Here is an 18,275-nt window from a genome sequence, read left to right as displayed (position 1 = left end):
ACAAAACATTCTTCCACCATACGGCTGGTCAGGCGTTGGAACAGGCTGGCCAGGAAAGTGGTTGAGTCACCATCCCTGGAAGTTAAAATAAGTGTAGAAGTGGTGAACTGTAGAAATGGTGTTTGATTCTACTCCAAATTCTTGGCTGCAAATGCGTATGTACTACAGGGTCATAGGAGCGGCTCTTTTCTTCCTCTCAGGGGGCGGCCTCTCAGACTCTCGGGAAGCCCTGTGGAGCAGAGCTTGGTTTCCACAGGCAGCTGCCCGTGCTCCGGCGCGCACCTTGCCTTGGGGCGAGCGGTGAATGAAAGATAAGATCTGAGCTGGGCCAGCTCCGGAGCGTCGCCACCCGCGCCGCCATTGCCACACCGGAAGCGGCGGCGGCGCGCGGGGGGCGGGGCGGGGGCGGGGCCGCGGGCCGGGCAGGTACCCCCGCGCCGCAGGGCGCTGGCCACGCCCACACGCAGGGCCCCGCCCCGTCGGGCCCCGCCCCTTCCCCGATCGGCCGCTGCGGGGGAGGAGGATGAGGGGACGCGGCGGCGGTGCTTGTGGTGCTGCCGCGCTCGCCTGACCGGGCTCCCCGTCCCTGCCGCTTCGCCGGCGCTACCTCCGTGCCGCCCTCCGTGCGCCCCGCACCGCACCGCCGTCCGGGGCGGGGGAGTCGCGGAGAGTGGATGCCTAGCGGGCACCTCCGGGGCAGAGACCCGCGGACGACATGGGTTGCTGCAGCTCCGCCGCACAGGTGAGTGGCCTGTGTCCCCCTCCCTTTTCCGACCCCGCCGCCCTCCGCTGCAGGGCCCCGGCACGCTCGCCCGCGGCCCCGCAGCCCGCCCCGCAGTTGTACTCCCTCTGGCCCCGGGTCTGCCCCTGTCGCTGTCCTGTGGCTGCGCAGCCGCTTGTCGTCTCCACGGCCGCGCTCTCTGGCGGCCGTGATCCCCTTGTGCCCCTTGCAGCAGAGCTTCCCTCAGGCTAAGCACCGCTTTGCTGCCTCCCACCACGGAGCCCCGCTTTCCTGTGGCGGTGCATCCCCCTAGATGCACCTGTAGCGCCGTTCTCCCGTGGCTACGCACTCTCCTGCGTCCCAGTCTGTAATGGCTGGGAGCCCATTGCTTTCCCTTCCCATTTCACGCTCCTCCACCAACAGCTGTGCCCTCCCGTGACTGCGACCACCTTGCTTTTCCCTCCTGTAGTCTTGCTGTTTCGTGACTGGGTACAACCGCCTTACATCCACTCGCCCCAAGCCTTCATGCACACGAACGGTGCACGTTTTTGTTCCCTCTGTAGCTGTGCTTTTCCCGCTCGTGGTTGTGCACCCCCGTGTTCACACACACCCCCACCCCCAGCCTTGCTCCTTACCAGGCTGCGCACTTCTACCCTCTGCTCTGCGTACTGTTCTGTGTGCTGCTTCTCCCGTGGATCATCTTCACCTTGCCCCTTCTTCCCCAGCCTTCCTTTGGCTTTGCGGTCTGTGGCATAGCCTGCTTCACTTCCCTGCTATGGCTGCAGCCGCAGACCTCCAATTCTCTCTACCTGCCATCCTCGTAGTGCCTTGCACCACTGTCCTGCGATCCCCATCCCACCTTCCCCCCGGCCAGTACATCTCCCTAGATAGCTCTGCATGCCCTGCCCTTCCCTGCAGCATGTTCTGTGGGGCCCCCACTGCCCCACCAGACACAGAGTAGCTGTTCCGTGGGAGGAAAGTCAGGGCATCCCTCAAGTCCGCTGCATCGGGAAAGCGAGACAGTCCTAATCCCAGCCTCCTTCCTCATTCTATGGCCAAGGGTTCAGGTGCCTCCCTACATCCATTTCCCTGTGTGTGATTGGTCCCGTACTCAGCTCTTGTTTCTGAGGTCGGTTTTTCTTTCCTCCCCCTCCCCCTTCGCTCCGCTTTGCCCTTACTGACTCCTTTTTTTCCCCCAGAGTGGTGCTGCCAGGCAAGGCACAATCGGGAGCTCCACCCAACGCTCCAGTTTGCGGTTCTGCTTCCCATTTTAACTTTGCCTTTGAACAACACGGCCAAAGCTGTGCTGGTTTTTTGTGTGGCTCTTTTCTGAAGGCTGTAGTACAAACGATCACGACTGATGCTGTGGCTGTGCTTCGCTCACTTGTAAATGTTAGTTTGGCTGTATCACTTGCAGTGGCTGAATCCAGCTTCCAGCAGACTGCTTATGTGGGAAAGTCCATTTTAGCTGTCCCAGATGACTCATCACAGAGATGAGTTTTTGTAGCTCATCCATTCAGGCAGACTTTTTTCTTTTATATAACAGCTCTGTCCTTCCAATGCAGAACACTGCAGAGAGCTGTCCAGTTGCAATAGGAAACATCCTTTCTCTGTATTGCAAATATGCTGCAAAGAGGAAGGCAATCAGCTTTATGGTGCATGAACAAATGGTTTGAATTAAGAGAGTGAAATATATGCTAAATGTTAGGGGCACATTTTGAAATTGTTCAGTCACTGCAGTAGACTGCCAGAGGATATTGTGAAGTCTGTATTGTTTGAGGTTTGCAGAAAAACCCCGAACGTGTTAGATAAACATCTGTCAGGAGTGTCTTAAGGAAAGCTGATACAGACTTGGAGCATTGAGAGTGAAGCTGATGTTTTGAAGTAATGTTTTGAAGTCTTTTCCAACCTTATTTTCTGTGATTCCTATCCAAATTGCTTAAGTGTTTTGTAGGCCCTTTCCAGCTCTTCTGTATGAATTTGAGTTGCAGTTCACTATTCTTTTCTTAAAGGAAAATGCACAATTCTTTTCTTAAAGGAAAATTTTTTGTGGGTAGTGTTAGAGGACGAGTTGGTTTGCATATCTGGCCTCTTCATGGGTTTCAGCTGACTGATTGTGGGTTTTACTGAAATTTGTGTTCTGTTGCCAGGCTGTATCATGGTAATAGTATTGTACTAAACTTTTCATTTGCCTTCCTTATGCGTGGCAAGATACAGTACAACAGTTGAGCTTTGTACCCCATAAACATATGACTGAAGGGTAAAGAATGGCAGTTTATTTAATTTCCTAACGGTAAGCAATGGTGTGTCTCCTCAGGAAATCCAAATCAAAGGCCAGTTGCTGAATATTTTATTAGAAGTTTTGCCTGGTATATGGATTACAGAAACTTTGCTATATACAGTACTACATTAGGTCCTAATGTCTCTCCTATCATCCTTTTTATCATTAAAAATAATTGTTGTGTTCCTCATCTACCACGGTCTTTGCACTTCCTCCTCTTATATTTTTCCTGAGCAGGGTTCCATCAGACATTCCTTCGTGTTTCCTCACCTACTTTTTGCTTCTCCCTTCATAGCTTCATATTTGTCTTTGACATTCTCTCTCCTCTTATCATGAACGCCTTCATTCCTTATGACTTTGTTTTTCAAGTAGATTTCTCATTATGTTTGTTTTTCAGCTCTCTAGCCTATTTGATCTTCATCTGCTAATCCCAGTTTCTGTTTCTGACAGAAATTATTACTTCTGTTTTGATTCTGCCAACCGTTTTATCTGATTACTGCATCTCCCAGTTGTTTTCTCATGACTGCCACTCTTTCCCCTCATTTCTGATAACGCATCTACCTGTGACTGATTGTTGAACTGGACAGATTTCTTTGTAGTTTTATTCATAACTTTTATTTCATACTCAGTTACCCATTTTCCCCCCTAGATATGTTTCCCAGTTCCTTTGCTTTGCAGGCTGTCTAAAGGCCTCTGTCTTAGGCCTTTTCCTATGCCTGTTCCCCCAGCAGAATCTAAATGTTTCCAGAGAAAAACTGATTAGAATTGACATGTTTACCTTTATTCAGCACTATTGATTGCTATTTACAGTGGTGTAGTCTCATGTTTATTTTCTGGTTTTTTCCTTTTTAACTACCCAAAGCCCAATTCATTCAGTTTTTCTTCTGTTTTAATTTAAAATTTCAGGTCTTTACCTCCTGCTGCCATCTTATTCCCTTCCTAATTTTATTCTGAGTTGCTGTTCTCCATCCTTAAAAATAACAGCACTCTAGTCTGTTTCCCTTCTTCTCCCAATTCCTGAACAGAGTCATATATGTTTGTTGTCACACATTCTTTTCTCTTTCTTCATACTAAATTAATTCCAGTCCACATTCCGTGTTGTGCTGAAATTGTCCTCAGTTAGTATCTCTACAGGCTTCTTGTGCCCAGGTTGCAAGGATTCCTTGTCTTTCTTACCCTCCTTGGTCTCTTGCTTTCAATAGCATATGTAATCCTCTACCACATGGTGTTTTATTCTCCCTGGGATGTCTGTAGTGTCACAGAATTTTCTGAGTTGGAAGGAACCCACAAGAATCACTGAATGCAGCTCTTAAGTGAATGGTCCATACAGGGATAGTAGTGTTGTTTTGCAATTATTTGCTGCCTTCTACTCTCTGATTATTGTTTATTTGCCACTACCTCTGTCTGTGGTTATACTTCCAGGCTTCCCCCCTCCCCAGTTTGTTAGCTTCCTATTTTACCAAATTTATCAGCTTTATCTGTTAAGAGTCATGTTAAATTAAACTTAATGCAACCATACCAGACTTTCTTCCAGGTAAGCTAATTCTTCCTGTTGCTTGACTGCTGTTTTGCCTGCTGAGGCAATTAGAACTAGAGTACTTCTTTTCCAGTTTCTCATATTTTCATTTTAGTTTTCCATGTTCACACAAAGTTCTTTCACTTTGCCTGGTGAAGCATCTTCTGTGATCTCCACTATTTCTTGATCATCACAACTAGAATTCTTGTCTACATCTTGTTCCTTTTCACTGTTAGTTGTTGTTTCTCCTTGGTCTTACAAGGCTGTTGTCATCTTTTTTTCTTTAGGGTCTTGTGCAATTCTGTACTTATTTAGGATCACTGAGCTGTCATTTGTTTGTGCTTGCCATCTCTTTACTATCACCATCTTGAAGCTTGTAGAGAAAAGCTTGTGCAATGTCGGCTACATTTTAACAGTTGTCTTAAAGCAGTCTTGTTTAGTTATTGTTAGTTATCATGAACAGATCTTTCTAACATTTCTTTGAATTGTAGTTTAGCCAAAGTGTACTGTCCTACATGACATAAAAAACTGTAAAGGAAGGGACAAATACTGAAGTGGGATTTCTGTCTCCTGTCTGGTATTGTTGGTACTTGTGAGTACTTCGTTCATGTTGTTTCAGCTCACTGTCCTCTATTGGCCATATCTTTATCACGAGATGGGTATTTTTACAAGAAGGATGCTTTCTGGATGTGTCTCTTTTGTCATGGATCTGCTGTGCAACAAAGCTTAAATTTCTTCTTACTTTTGATGGAGGTAACTCTAGTTTGAGTTTGTGGGGGCTTTTTTGTATGTTTGTGCTGTTTTGGAAATGATCTCTACCTAAATGCAGGGATCTTTTGAGCTAATGGTACAGAGGTTCTGAGTTGTTAAAATAATTGCGTTTCTTTCAAATTTTTAGTTTTACTGAGGAAAAAAAATGGAGTTGAGTGCTGGTATTCTATTCTCTTGCTTTTCATTCTTCTCCTTTCCCAGTGATATTTTCTTCTTATGTCACAGCATCAATCCATTTTAAAACTAGATTTTCAGGAATTGTTGGAGTTCTTCACTCATATGTTGCCACAACTGTTAGGCTGTGCTGTAAATGTGTTTGTTTAAGCTAATCTGTACAGGTTTTTTGTTTGTTTGTTTTTAAGCAAGAAAACTTAATTTTGCAGTGTAACCCAAATTGCTCCACTGATCTAGTCTATAGCACAATTCTGTAAAGTTTGCATTGTAATATCTGAGGGGACAGAAATTCATAGATAGTGAAAGAGAATGAGCTGTGGGGAGAAACAGACCTTAAGCTACTTTCTCGTGGAACAGTTGTAACACATAATCTGTTCTCCCTTCCTGCTGTTCTGCAGTGGAAGTAGCTGATAGTAGTTAAAAGGTGTTTGCTTTGGCAACATGTTATAGGAAACAAGGCAATTTATTGAAATGTTAGTGTTTGTGTTGCAATTGGGAAATACTGTGTCTGCTTAAAATAAACTTACAACTTTTTACATTAGTGACTTAATCTATGATATGTGTGAGAGAAGCTTGAAATATTGCTGGGAACTGGAGGCATGACTAGGGAAAACAAAGCACATGTTATTCTTGGTGGTTTTAGTGGTGGCCTTGGTTTTTAAAAGACTGTGAAAACTTCCCTTTATAAGAGGAGATGAAGACATATCATCCCTTGACTTTCCCTTGAGCATCTGCTATCAAAACAACGTTGAATAAATATGGAGTTCGTAATTTTTTGAAAAAATGAGTAGTTCTGATGGAATATCTCTTCCATCAGAAGAGAGAATTAGTAATAGTCTTTAGTATTATAATAGTGGGCAATACAGATTACTAATTGTACATCAGCCATGTATTGTCAGAGGTTCTCGCCGTCAAATGAGTGTGAGGAGCATCCAAACATGCCTATGTCATTTGGGCATGGGTACCATCATGGAAGAAGATCAGACAAATAATGGTGGTGATGAAGGGAAACAGCATGAGTTGTGATTTCTCCTTCCAGGAGATAGGAAGCTTGATTTCCTGTACAATATATTGACCATAGATGAGGCTTCTGTTCTAGCCTCTGGTAAGCAGATATAGTATGACGCGTACAAGCAGGATCCAAGAACATGCTAATGATAAGGCATCTCATGGAATTGCTCCTGTATTTCTGGTCTGTAAGCTCTGTTAGTTTCCTGTGAAGCATGAGATGTCCTTTTATAAATGCTGTCACAAGCAACTGCACAACCTGTGCAAATAATTCCTTTTGATCTTAACATAGAAATTTTTCAACTGCATAGATACTTGTGAGTATTCTATAAAATTCATTGAGTTTTTCCTACTGAGGACTAGCTGATTTTAGGTTCAGACTACCCTTCTTAAAATTACCACTTCTTAAAATTTGTAGGTAGCAAGTTATTTCCTTTACTTTCTCAAATAATTCAAACATTGGCATTTTAAGAGCCCCAAGAAGTGATAGTTTGTACTAGGAACAAGCATGGGATATAGCATCCTTATGGATTTTTTTTTTTTTATGAAATGAGAACAGATTTGGAGAAGACTAATTATCTTGCAGTATTAATAGTAAATGCTTAGTCCAAAGCTTATGTTATTGTAATCTATTTGACATCGAGACTGCTGTCAGCCACCAGAGTTTTAGGTTAATAATTGTGAGGGTTTGTTAAGTATCACCCAACTGATGGCTTTTCTTTGCAGTTATGAAGAAATGAGAGTGTTTGTTAAGTACTGAAGTTGTCAACTGTCTTTATGCTGCTTACTCTGAGGGCAGCCTTTGGCAGTAACTTCGCAAGCCTTTTCTGTATTTGGGTGGGCTATAATTCTTGTTACTATGAACTTACCTTAGTGATTTCTTTGTGAAAAGTAGAACTTGCAAACCAGAAACCGTGTCTTTGATATTTTGTATTTGTATCTTTTCCCCTTTGGAGCAGCTTTTAGAAAATGGTGTAATATTTATGCTTACCTTTTAGAACATGATTATGCAGTATTGTTAAGCTACTTCTACCTGTTGACTAAACTGATTGCTAATTCTTCCCTTTATTTTATGAAGCTATACTGAAAGTTTGGTTATAATTTTTAGAGAAATAGTTTGTGTTGGTGAATATCTAATAGGGTTCTTTTAGGTCATTCAACCACTTGACATTTCCCAGACTTATGCAGTAAATAAATGTCATTGCATTCATTAGCCTGCTTTTGTTAGGCACCTTCTTGTTGGGTTATTTGTTTGGGTTTTTGTGTTTGTTTGTTTTATTTGTTTGTTGTCTTTTAAATCTTCTATGTAAGCAATTCCCTATTGTGGAGTAGAAGTGTATAAATGTATGATAACAGCCTCTAGAGCATCTGTATATATATTAAGAAGAGAGAAGTGTCAACTTCATTTAGAAGTTCAGCTGTACAGTCCAAAAATTTAGTCTTTTTCTGCTTTAATATGATTTCAACACCCAGTATGCAATGCACTATAAGAATATAAGATGATTGCTGCTATATTGGAAAGCTGATTCCATATTGCATTTTTACATGCTAGTTTCTAGCAGCTGCTATTTTTATCAATAGGGTTGCTAGACTATGATGGAAAGCATGATGAGCAGAACTTGGTGACTTGTACGTGATAACACACGTAGTGCCTGCTTCTTAATTAGTGTAGTTGAGCAGCTGTCTACAGCAGAACTGGCCCGTTTTGTTTTGATTTTGTTTTAAATTGAAACCACTCTTGCTGCTCTCCAGATGTATTATTTGACTGAGGAAGAAACCTCTTAATGCTGTATACAGATCTACAGAAACAAAACAGGAAACCCATTTAAGTACTTTGTTCAAGGTCACAATAACCATGTCCTGCAAATGCTTTGTCAGACTTCCCATAGTTTGCAGTGAAAAACTGCGAAATTATTGCTTAGTTATAAGGAAGTATGCTTATGTAATAAGGTAAGGACTTGACATATTGTTTCCTTTTCCATTCTCCTCCCACTTTTTCTTACATAAATCAGATAGAGCTTTCTTAGTATTAGTTCCTGTTAATCTAATATACTTTCAGTGTCCTCAAGTGATGCCGTCTTATTGTAATCCAGAGTGGTTTTTCTTTCTTGTTATGCCTGAATTTTGAACCTATAAGTCGGGAGTTTGTATTAAAGCAGCTGTGATTTTCACTTAGCAAACACATTGGAATATAGGATGTATGTTGAGGGAATGTGTATTGAACTGCTATGAATGTCCCTGTGGGTGGCAACGCTGTTAGTTCCCACAGCAATGCTGTGCAGGCCATGAGCTCCTAATGAGCTGTGATGTCTTTGGTCTTGCATTTCCATGAAAACAGTGCAAAGAACAGAGGCAGCATTTTCTATAAAATGTCCTCCACATCTCATGTGGAGACCAGTACCTGGGGAGTTCTGCCGTGGGATTCCTGGTGAGTTTTTTGGACGTATCTCAATGTCCTGCGATAACATTTGAAAGCAGAGTGTGTTTTTAATTGCATGTTTTACTAGTCCTGAGTTAGAAAATATTTTGTAATTTGGGATTTGCAGTCTGTAGAAGCAACAAAATTTGAAATTCTGTGAAACGGGTTGATGAACAAGTAGAAAATACAAGTGTTGCGCAGTAATTTGGTATGTGCAAAATGTCTTCGGAAGCAAAGAAATGTTTTGATTTTTTGGTTTTGTGGGTTTTGTGGGGGGTTATCATATTTTGGCAGGTTTTGTAGTTTGTTTTGGTTTTGTTGCATTGGGTTTTTATTGTTATTGTTTTGGTTTTGTTTGCATGACTGAATTTTATTAATGATTAAGAACCATGGAAATACCAACATTGTATAGAAGTAAATGTTTTAAGCCCCTGAAAAATATTACTGTGACATTTGTGAAGTATCCTTATTTATGGCTCATTTGAAATAAATATTTAATAATGTATAATGAAAAAAGAAACAATAACTAAATATTTCTGAGACTTTAAAACAGGGCTTTTGTCTGCAGATGGCCTGATATCTAAACTTCAAAACTGCAGCAGGTGTGCTGATCATGTCAGCTTTATTTAATCAGCTGTGTTATGTTTCAAGATAAATATTTAAGTTGTTGATTGAGGTGGAGGTATGTAATCAAGGAGTTTTGAAGCAATGTTTAATATGAGTTGACTGTAAAGATGAATGGAAGATGATCTACAACACAACATATGCTACATTCAAAGGTTAAGTCCCCATGTATGAGTTTTCAGGGCAAACATCCTTGTATTACACCATTAGTAACACTGTAAGTGATACCTTATGTGATCTCAATTTTGTTTACCTTATGTTAAAAACTTATAAATACTCTTGGTGCAGTCAGAGAACATTAGTGAAATAGAACATATGGACATATTGAATTGGTGGTTTTCTTCATATCTGCAATGAAACAAAGTACAAATTCATTACCTTTTTGTTGGATGAAGCAGTATTAAATCTAGCATTATTTCTGAGTTTCGTACTTAAAACGGGCAGGTGCATCTTTTCTGTGGACAGGGCATTGGAGAACAAGTAGTGAAATGTGAAGTCGTTAGGAAAATAAAGATGTGGGTGCCTATGTGTAAAATACTGTTACATGGCTCTAGGTCCAAAGTGTCAGTAGTGTCTGCTTTGCAATAAATTGAAAAATACAGTTTTGTAATGAGATTGAAGCAGAAATTCCACAAAAATTCATATTGGACTCCACAGTGAGTTGCATGTCCTATTACGCAGTCCCTTTTGGAATTGCCCAAGGTGTTTTGGCTTCTTTCTGGAGGTGGCTGGGACATGCTGCAGTAGTGTTACAGTGACAAGCTCTTTAGTCCCTGTACTTGGGAGATGTTGCTTTGGTTTTCAATGTCTGCAGGAACTCAACTTATGTCTCCCATGAGTATGCAACCATTAGCAGTCTCTTCAGGATTGGAGCAATACTACTCTTCCCCAGCAGTAAATCCAGCCCAAGTCTACACTAGCAAACATTTTAGTGTGTTTATGGAGGTATTTTAATTGATACAATATAGTTCATTTTTCCAGGGAGCTGGTATAATTTAGTAGAGTAAAAGTTTGCACTTCCTGGTGCATGCTCCTGCTCTAGTAGTAATGGAAGTGTACCAATAATATGCTGTATAATAAACAGATTTTATTGTGAACCTGAGACATTGTCTGAACTCATGATGGAGTGCTGTAAGCCGCTGTTCAGTGCTTTGTCTGAAAACCTTATAGGTCATGCACAGGAAGTCTGTATGTAATGATGAACATTTTAACTAAGTTAGCTGTGTACAGTGTTCTTAGACTTCTTGGTGGAGTAAGCAAAGAGTTTTTGTGTAACATGATAGGTAATGTCATGAACTGAAAATAGGTTTAATTCTTCAAGACTTTGTTCTGCATACTTAAACAGTGGATTTGCCACATGATGGTTTATAGAGAGAAATAACTTAATTGAGTTATACTTTTGTTCTCAGAAGTGTACTTGTGTGGGGAATTGAGTGTCATGCTTGAGGTCAGGACTTGTGGTCTCTCTCTTTAGGCACTAGGATCGATGTCTGTTCAGAGCTGGAAGAAGTTTCATTAGGATAATATGCAGCTGCTGCTAGTTCTTTTAAACAACTGCATAGTGTAGAAAAGTCTATCATGTCTTGGACAGAAAAATGGCATATCTGTTAAACCTGGAGAATTACTCTCTTGCATTGGAAGCAGTTTGGTAAACTAGTAAATTATGGCTCATCTTATTTGTAGGTGGAATGCTTCACAGTAAAGGTCAGTGTGATTAGTACTGTTCTGTAGCTTGTAAAGATGTAAAATGGACAAAATACCATCTCCTTGAATGGCCATTAGGAATCATTTATAAATGTTTCACGAACTGTCTTTTTCTTCTGTGTGGTTATGTGTCAATAGCATTTGAAGGTGCAGAGTTAAACTTGGCTTGCAGGACAGCTTCTGAACTGGATGACTTCTTGGTCATCAGCTTTTTAACCTACCTTGTCCATTTCGAGGAGCCATGCCCTTACATGTCATTTGGTGGTATGCACAGTATTGCCAATGGACCCTCCCATTCTGAAGGGTTGGACTTGCATAGTGAGTGTAAAGTTTATGTAGTCTATACTCACAATGCTACTAGAATAAATAAAATGCTATTTATATGATCAGTTAAATCTCTGGTACGTTATCAGAATGAGTTTGCCTTCTAGGAAAGGTGGATGTTGCAGTAGTTTCCACAGAAGATGCCAATCAAGATGAGAATCCTTTTTTTTGCCTCTAAAGGTCATTTATTAATGCTGTGCGCACACTGTGGCTGTTTGTCTTCTATAAGCATAGTTAGCTATGCAATAATTTCTGAATTCTAATTTAAATAAACAGAGAGCAGTTGTGTCTATTTACTCTTCTGTATTGAATTACATTGTATATATTTTGAGTCGGGGATGTTACACCAAGGTGATGAAACAGAGAATTTAAGGGTGTAGTTGGATGAATACAGTTCCTGGGGTAGGGTTTTGTAACAAATTATCTCAGCATCAGTATACTTAACTATCTGAATGAAGTTGTGACTTTATTCTTACAACCTTTGTGTTCATATGCAAATTTGAATAATCCGATACTCTCCGGCTGCTAACTTTACACTCACAAGCAAAGTAGACCCTAGAGTCTAACCTCTAGGCTCTGACGTGCAACTCATTTTTATCCAGTAACTCATGCCAGTTATTCACTGGTTTGTCCTTAATTCAGCCCACCTGCCTCACTAGCACCTGAATTTTCTTCTTCTTGAAATGTGTCATCTGACCACCGCAAAACTTTTTCCTTTCTGCTTCTGTACCATCTTGAAGTTGCAACATCATCAGTTGATGGCAGATTCCATCTTTATCCTTATCTTATTCACATCTTTTCTACTTATCTGAAGCTTGGTTATCTGTGTATATTGTGCTGCAGATGTTGTTTAATAGGCTTCTTGCTTCAGTCTCATCACTCCCAAATTTTACATTGCATGAGACATGTTGTGTTCAAAATTAATTCTCCATAGTCTTCTGTTGAAATGCTGTGTTTTTCATCTTTTTATGCGTTTATATGTGTTTCTCTCTAGTTACAGCACATGAGTACTTGTATGGCAGCACCCAGTACTGCTATTACAGTTAACAGTGAAAGTAGTTTTGGCTATGCTTATGTACAGGAATTCTGGCAATTCCTGTACAGAAGTATATTGCAGTATGCAGAAGAGACCTATTCTTTGGTGCTGCAAAGGTATATTTTGGAAGTGGCAACAAGAAAGAAATCTGGAAAAGGGATTTCTGTTTTTGTTTTGGAGTGATTGGATGCAATGAATACCAAGAAAATAACCTCTTTTTATTTTGTGTTTGCATGCAAGTACTTTTAGTCTTGAGAATGTGTTGGTCTGAATTCAACTAGGAAAAGTCAGTTAATGTCCAGACATTCTTCCCACTTCCTCTTCTGCAAAAGAAGTCTTAATTGTAGACATCCAATATTCTAGGTGTGTAGTACTAAAGCAGGATTGTAAGACTGCAGCACCCAACAGTTCTGATTTGGTTTTGAGTTTGCTAAATCTTCTGCAAAATGGACAGATGTAAACTTCTGAACTCACTCATTTGGGTTCTTGAGTAAATAACTCAAAATCAGCACAGAAAAGCTGTTGTGAGCAGGACATGTTCCCAACCTGTGTTGCTTTGATTTTTTCAGCCTTCTGATGTTTTCATTGTTTCTGAATTCTTTCTCACACAAGTGTTATAAATAGAAGTAATGTTTATATTAATACAAGTATGTTTTTCATTCCTCTCTTGAGGAGGGCACATATTGATGAACTTCTGATTTGACCAGTGTGGTTCGAGAGGTGACAACCTTATCCTCCAATCCATGGTCTGAGTGAAAATACTATATATGCTGGAGTCAGATAATAAACCTTCTTCTTCTTCTTTTGTCCTGGAACTGTACAGAATTCGTAGTGTTCATTTTGTGTCCTATTGCAACAAGCCTGCAAGTTTGTCTCAGAAGAAACACTGGTTTACCAGCCTTCTAGCACTTCTGACTGAGTGCTTCAGATTCTCTGTGCTCTCTCTGGAGAGTACATGCTTTGTTAATGGCAAGAACATCCTTAGAGGGCATAGTGTAAATTATGAAATTTACTCTAATTTCCCTCTGTTTTAGGGGAAAACTTGAAATTAATCAAATAATTTCCACTTTTTTTTCCTCTAGCTTTCTTGCATAAGCAAATGGTGCAGGCTCCCAATCTATCAGGAAGAAAAGCTAAAATAAGTAGAAGTGCTAACTTAGGATTTCAGGCAAAGCATGTCTGCTAAACTGTTATGCAGTTCAGTCACAATGGAGACAAAGCATAGTTTACAGGTTGTAGAACAAGCAACATTTGTTAGACCTTGTGTTGACCATGGATTAACAATTTATGTTGCCAAATCATGGAAATCACAGTCTGAGTAAATGCCCAGGAGGGTAGAGTAGACAGGGAGCAATCACTGGAGAGACACCAACATCAAAGACAAGGATAAAGGACTGTGAAGCAATCGAAGAGTATTCATTGGGAATCCAGAATACAAGGAAGCAACCAGGAAGAAAATAATAGATGGATAATGGTAGCTAGCTTGGATTTTAGTGAGGGCTGAGGACAAAAAAGATTGGACAGGCTACAGAAGTGGGTGTTGTTTTAAACATATATAATTTCATATCTTGTTACCATGCTAGGTGGTTAAATTATAAGTTAGTAAGTATCTTGTACATGTTGAGTTTCCTTCAAGGATACTTTTTGTTTAGAATATCTTCCTAGTGTTTTTTGGTTTTATTTTGGTTTTTTTTTTTTAAGTTTTGTTTTGTTAAATTTTTTTGAAGTTATCTTTTTAAGCAGAGTAAGAACCATAGAGAATGAATTTATCTGTGTAACTTTCTGACTATGTTCTACATTATGGCATTTCAAGTTTCTTTTCGACATATAAATTGCAGTCCTCTTAGTAAGTAAAATGGATTACTTATGGTAACTGTTACTTATGGTAACTGTGACTAGTCAGACAACTGAAATCCTTGCCAGAGCTATTCTAGAGGCATTTAAAAATCCTATTAAAAGATTTTGTATGCAGATGGTAGAGAGAGGATTAAAAAAAACCCCAACAAAACAAACAAAGCACATTCTGCAGTGCATTTTGCTACTCCCTCTTTGCCAAGGGCAGTTTGCTCTTAAGACAGCAGCTGTAGCTGAAATTTGTCTCTGCTGTTTGTAAATAAAAATGAATTTCTAAGAAGCTAGAGTTCTTGGAGTGAATTTAGGAATAGGAAGCACGGAGCATTCTATATTTTATGCAATTATGATTATGCTAATTATAACAACATAAATGTCACAATCTTGTTGTAAATGTTAAGTTTGAAGAACGTGTTAGTTTTAAGTGTGAACTGCCAGGATCAGAAGATTCTGTTTTGTTGAATGTGGGTTGTAGAGTGCATAATATGACCTTTCAGCAACTCTCACTGCTGATTGAGTAAAATCTGAAGAAGTTTGTTCAGAACCTACAATGAATTTGCATCATGAATTAAAACAGTATTTACCACACCTATAAAACCATATTTATCACATCTGTAACTGGAACTTCTGTAATAAAAGATTGCAAAATTAGCATGGAATTCCCTAATGCAAAGTTGGACCACTTAGAAAACTGCATTTTTGGAGTGTGATGCATACAGGACTTCATTTGTTTACCCAGTTTTTAGATTTCTGATGATAGTATTTTAAAAGGTTGCTTTGTGCTTGTGAACTAAAAAAAGTTAGTCATGAATAGCAAAAAACTCACCTTGCTAATATCATGTAAGTTACATGCTGTTGCCTTTTTTAAAATTAAAAATATGCAAAATACATACTGTAAATAAAAGATGTTGACATTTTTCTAGCCATTCTATTTAATTCAGTATTGACATTTGCTACCTTGTCTTCAAAGTCTTGAAGGTTCTTGAGAGTCTTAAGAGAAAAAAAATAAATTCAGACTTTGAATAGGTTGTCCCCATGGCTCTGTCTCTGGAGAGAACAGTTGTCTGTGTAGTCTCTTTTATCAATCTCCTTTTCTTCCTCATGAATTAAAACAGTGTCTGCAGTTTTTGGGTCTCAGTCAATATATCTGAAGGTTCAGTATTTGTGAGCCTGTTGAAAAAACTTGGCTGTGTAAATGTGTATTTTTAAAAGTAGCTGTAATCAGTATTTTTGTTATTACAAATTCTGATTTGGTGGTTAGTTTTGTATTACAGCTAGTGCTTATTCTTTTCCTGAAACCTTTTTGCCTAAATGACTGTTTATATGACTCTAGTTATCTTAGTAATGTATACATACTTGAGAATTTTTACCACATGAGCAGCAAACTATTTGAATTGCTCCATCATTGAGTATTTCAACCTTTAACTGTACAACTTTCCTTTCTGGCACCGTAGCAATACAGATGAAGGATTTCTTCACTGAAGTGTTAGGCTCAGCTGCCTTATGGCAGGTAAAAACTGTTCCTTAAAGAGCAATTTATTGGCTCTTTTCTACATGCATAGCTCGTGTTCAGCCTGCCAATAGTATTTGAAAACTTGGGTGTTTTTGAAAAGTTTAATCCTTTCTCTTTCCTGGAAATCAGATTACTGAAAAGTAGCTGTGGAAAACTGCAATAGAAGATATTGTCAATTTCATACCATTAATTTCTGTTTGCTGTTAATAAAAAGACAAGGGAAAATAACTCATTTTTTGAATAAATATTTGTAAATTTCTGGATAAATTAACTGTTTCCTGGGTAAATAATTTTTGGTGATCTAGCTCCTGTGGAGGCACTTCTTTTGGAATCATTCATGAACCTTACTCTTTAAGTCTTTCAACCAAGTTTCTTAAACTATCTTGGCATTTAAAAATGGCTCCTGCTGTAGGTAAATCACCTGTGAAATTTTCTATCTTTTTGTATTATGAACAGACAGTTTAAATGTTTTTAACCTCATCTCTGTCTTCTTACACAAGAGTTCTAAGCGAGAGTGGAAGCCTCTGGAAGACCACAGCTGCACAGATGTACCATGGCTGCTCTTATTCATCCTCTTCTGCATAGGAATGGTGAGTAAAACTCAGAGGATTTTGTAAATGTTACATAGTTGAAGAGTTTGCATTTATAAGTCAGGAATTTTAGAAACTGTCAGTAGCCTAATCACTGGCGAAGATCAGGATATATTTACATGGGAGCTATCAGCTGTAGAACAGAAATAAGTACTATGTACATATCAATGGCCTTTGGTAGAGATCCATAATTTACATAATTTAGTGTTGGTGCCAGTTCTCGCTCCAGCTTCTCTTCCCCTGAAACTTCAGTCTCAGTGGTAAGTGATTTTCAGTATGGTGAATTATTGCTTGATTCATGTTCCCTATGGGCATCTGCATATCCCAGAAATGATAGCTGTGAGTCTGGTAAACAATTCCGTGCATCACAGTAAACTTTTTTGTGACAAACAAAGATTCTGACTATCAGAGAATTAATTGGGTTTTTGTTTATTTGTTAATTTATTTTTTTTTATTGTATACTTAGTAGAAGCAGTTATAGTTAACAACCATATTACTAATGATAAGATCTCTTGTTCACAGTTTTAACAGTTCTGTCCTCTGTGATGAAACCATCACCTTTTTCAAGTCACTGTACCCTACACTTTTTATTAAAGCACCAAACCTCCAAAAGCTGTAGATTAAAAACTAGAAAACTAGAAGCACGTTCTTTCCATCTTGTTTTGTTTCATGGACCTATGTTTGCTACTCTTCTTAAATAGAGAATGTCCACTGCTGTGTTGTACTGCTGTGTTGCAAATAGGTGTCCTTAGAAGGGTTTGGGACTTACATGCTCTCAGCTTTCTTTTCTGCTCTCCCTTGAACTCTGGTGTTTGGAATAATTCCACTGAAAATTTTCTTCTACTTTCCACAGGGTGTTTTTCAGTGATTTGGCTTCACATGTAAAAATTATAATGATTATTCAAAATAATATGAATTATGGTGACACTGTAATGTGAATATCTTAAAATTGCAAAAAGCACAGCACTTCCTGAAACAAGTAGCTTTCTTTTGCATTTGTTTTTTTTTCTGGTTTTGTTGATGTTCCCTGATTATTTGATTATACTTACCTGTTCCCCCAATTATAAATTATTTTTCTGTGCACGAATGTCCCAAATTTTCCTGTCTAAGCAACGTAATAGAGCAATCATCTGACTGGGTCACATAGTTACTGTTATAGGAGACTTCACTTGCAGTGCGAACTACCCACATTTTCTCTGTTCTATGCCAATGTCATTACCTGTTCCCATAATTTCATCTGATCCTGCCACTGCCATCTGTTGCTCCATGCGCTTGTCTCAACTGTTTATTCTACTTCCACTTCTCTAATCTTAGCCTGTCTTACATGTAAAGTCAGTTCCTTGGTGGTAGTAGACTGAGCTGATGGTTCATTTCTCCCTGTTAGTGATTTGCTGATGAAGCTTTTGGGCCAGTCTCTTGTTTGCACAATTATTGCATTAATCTTGGTTTTGCCTGTGAAATATCTCTGGAAGTTCACAGCAAAACCTGCCTACTTAGGGTATTTTCCACATTACTTGGTCTGAACCATTTTGCTTTGCATCTGTTTCTTTCTTGCATTTAAAACCAGCATCTGAAATCACAGTGGCCTTGACCTGGTCACATACTTCAAGGGGATTTCCTTAAAAGAAACTTGTGTTAGATAGGCCTCCTCATTCTAGCTCCTCTTTGAAAGTACTGAATTTAAAGGAAAGGAAAAAAAATCTGTAAGCAAGAAAATCTGGATTGTGTGGAATTGCATAGCAA

At 39.5% G+C, this 18,275-nt stretch overlaps 1 protein-coding gene across 4 annotated transcripts in view; it reads left to right on the top strand.

Moving 5' to 3' along the window:
* Positions 1-492: 492 nt before the first annotated feature.
* The window catches only part of SLC44A1 (solute carrier family 44 member 1), a 75,980-nt gene continuing 58,197 nt past the window's right edge, over positions 493-18,275 (top strand). For all 4 annotated transcript variants that reach the window (XM_063422090.1, XM_063422091.1, XM_063422092.1 and 1 more), the window contains exons 1-2: positions 493-742; positions 16,443-16,532. In XM_063422090.1, the coding sequence (XP_063278160.1) occupies positions 716-742; positions 16,443-16,532 (117 nt within the window). In that variant the 5' untranslated portion in view covers positions 493-715. The remainder of the gene's footprint in view (positions 743-16,442; positions 16,533-18,275) is intronic.

The sequence above is a fragment of the Prinia subflava genome, chromosome Z (genome assembly GCF_021018805.1).
Source record: "Prinia subflava isolate CZ2003 ecotype Zambia chromosome Z, Cam_Psub_1.2, whole genome shotgun sequence".
NCBI classification, from domain to species: Eukaryota; Metazoa; Chordata; class Aves; order Passeriformes; family Cisticolidae; genus Prinia; species Prinia subflava.
The sequence above is the reverse complement of the archived record's forward strand: the minus strand, read 5'-3'. Positions and strand labels throughout refer to the sequence as shown.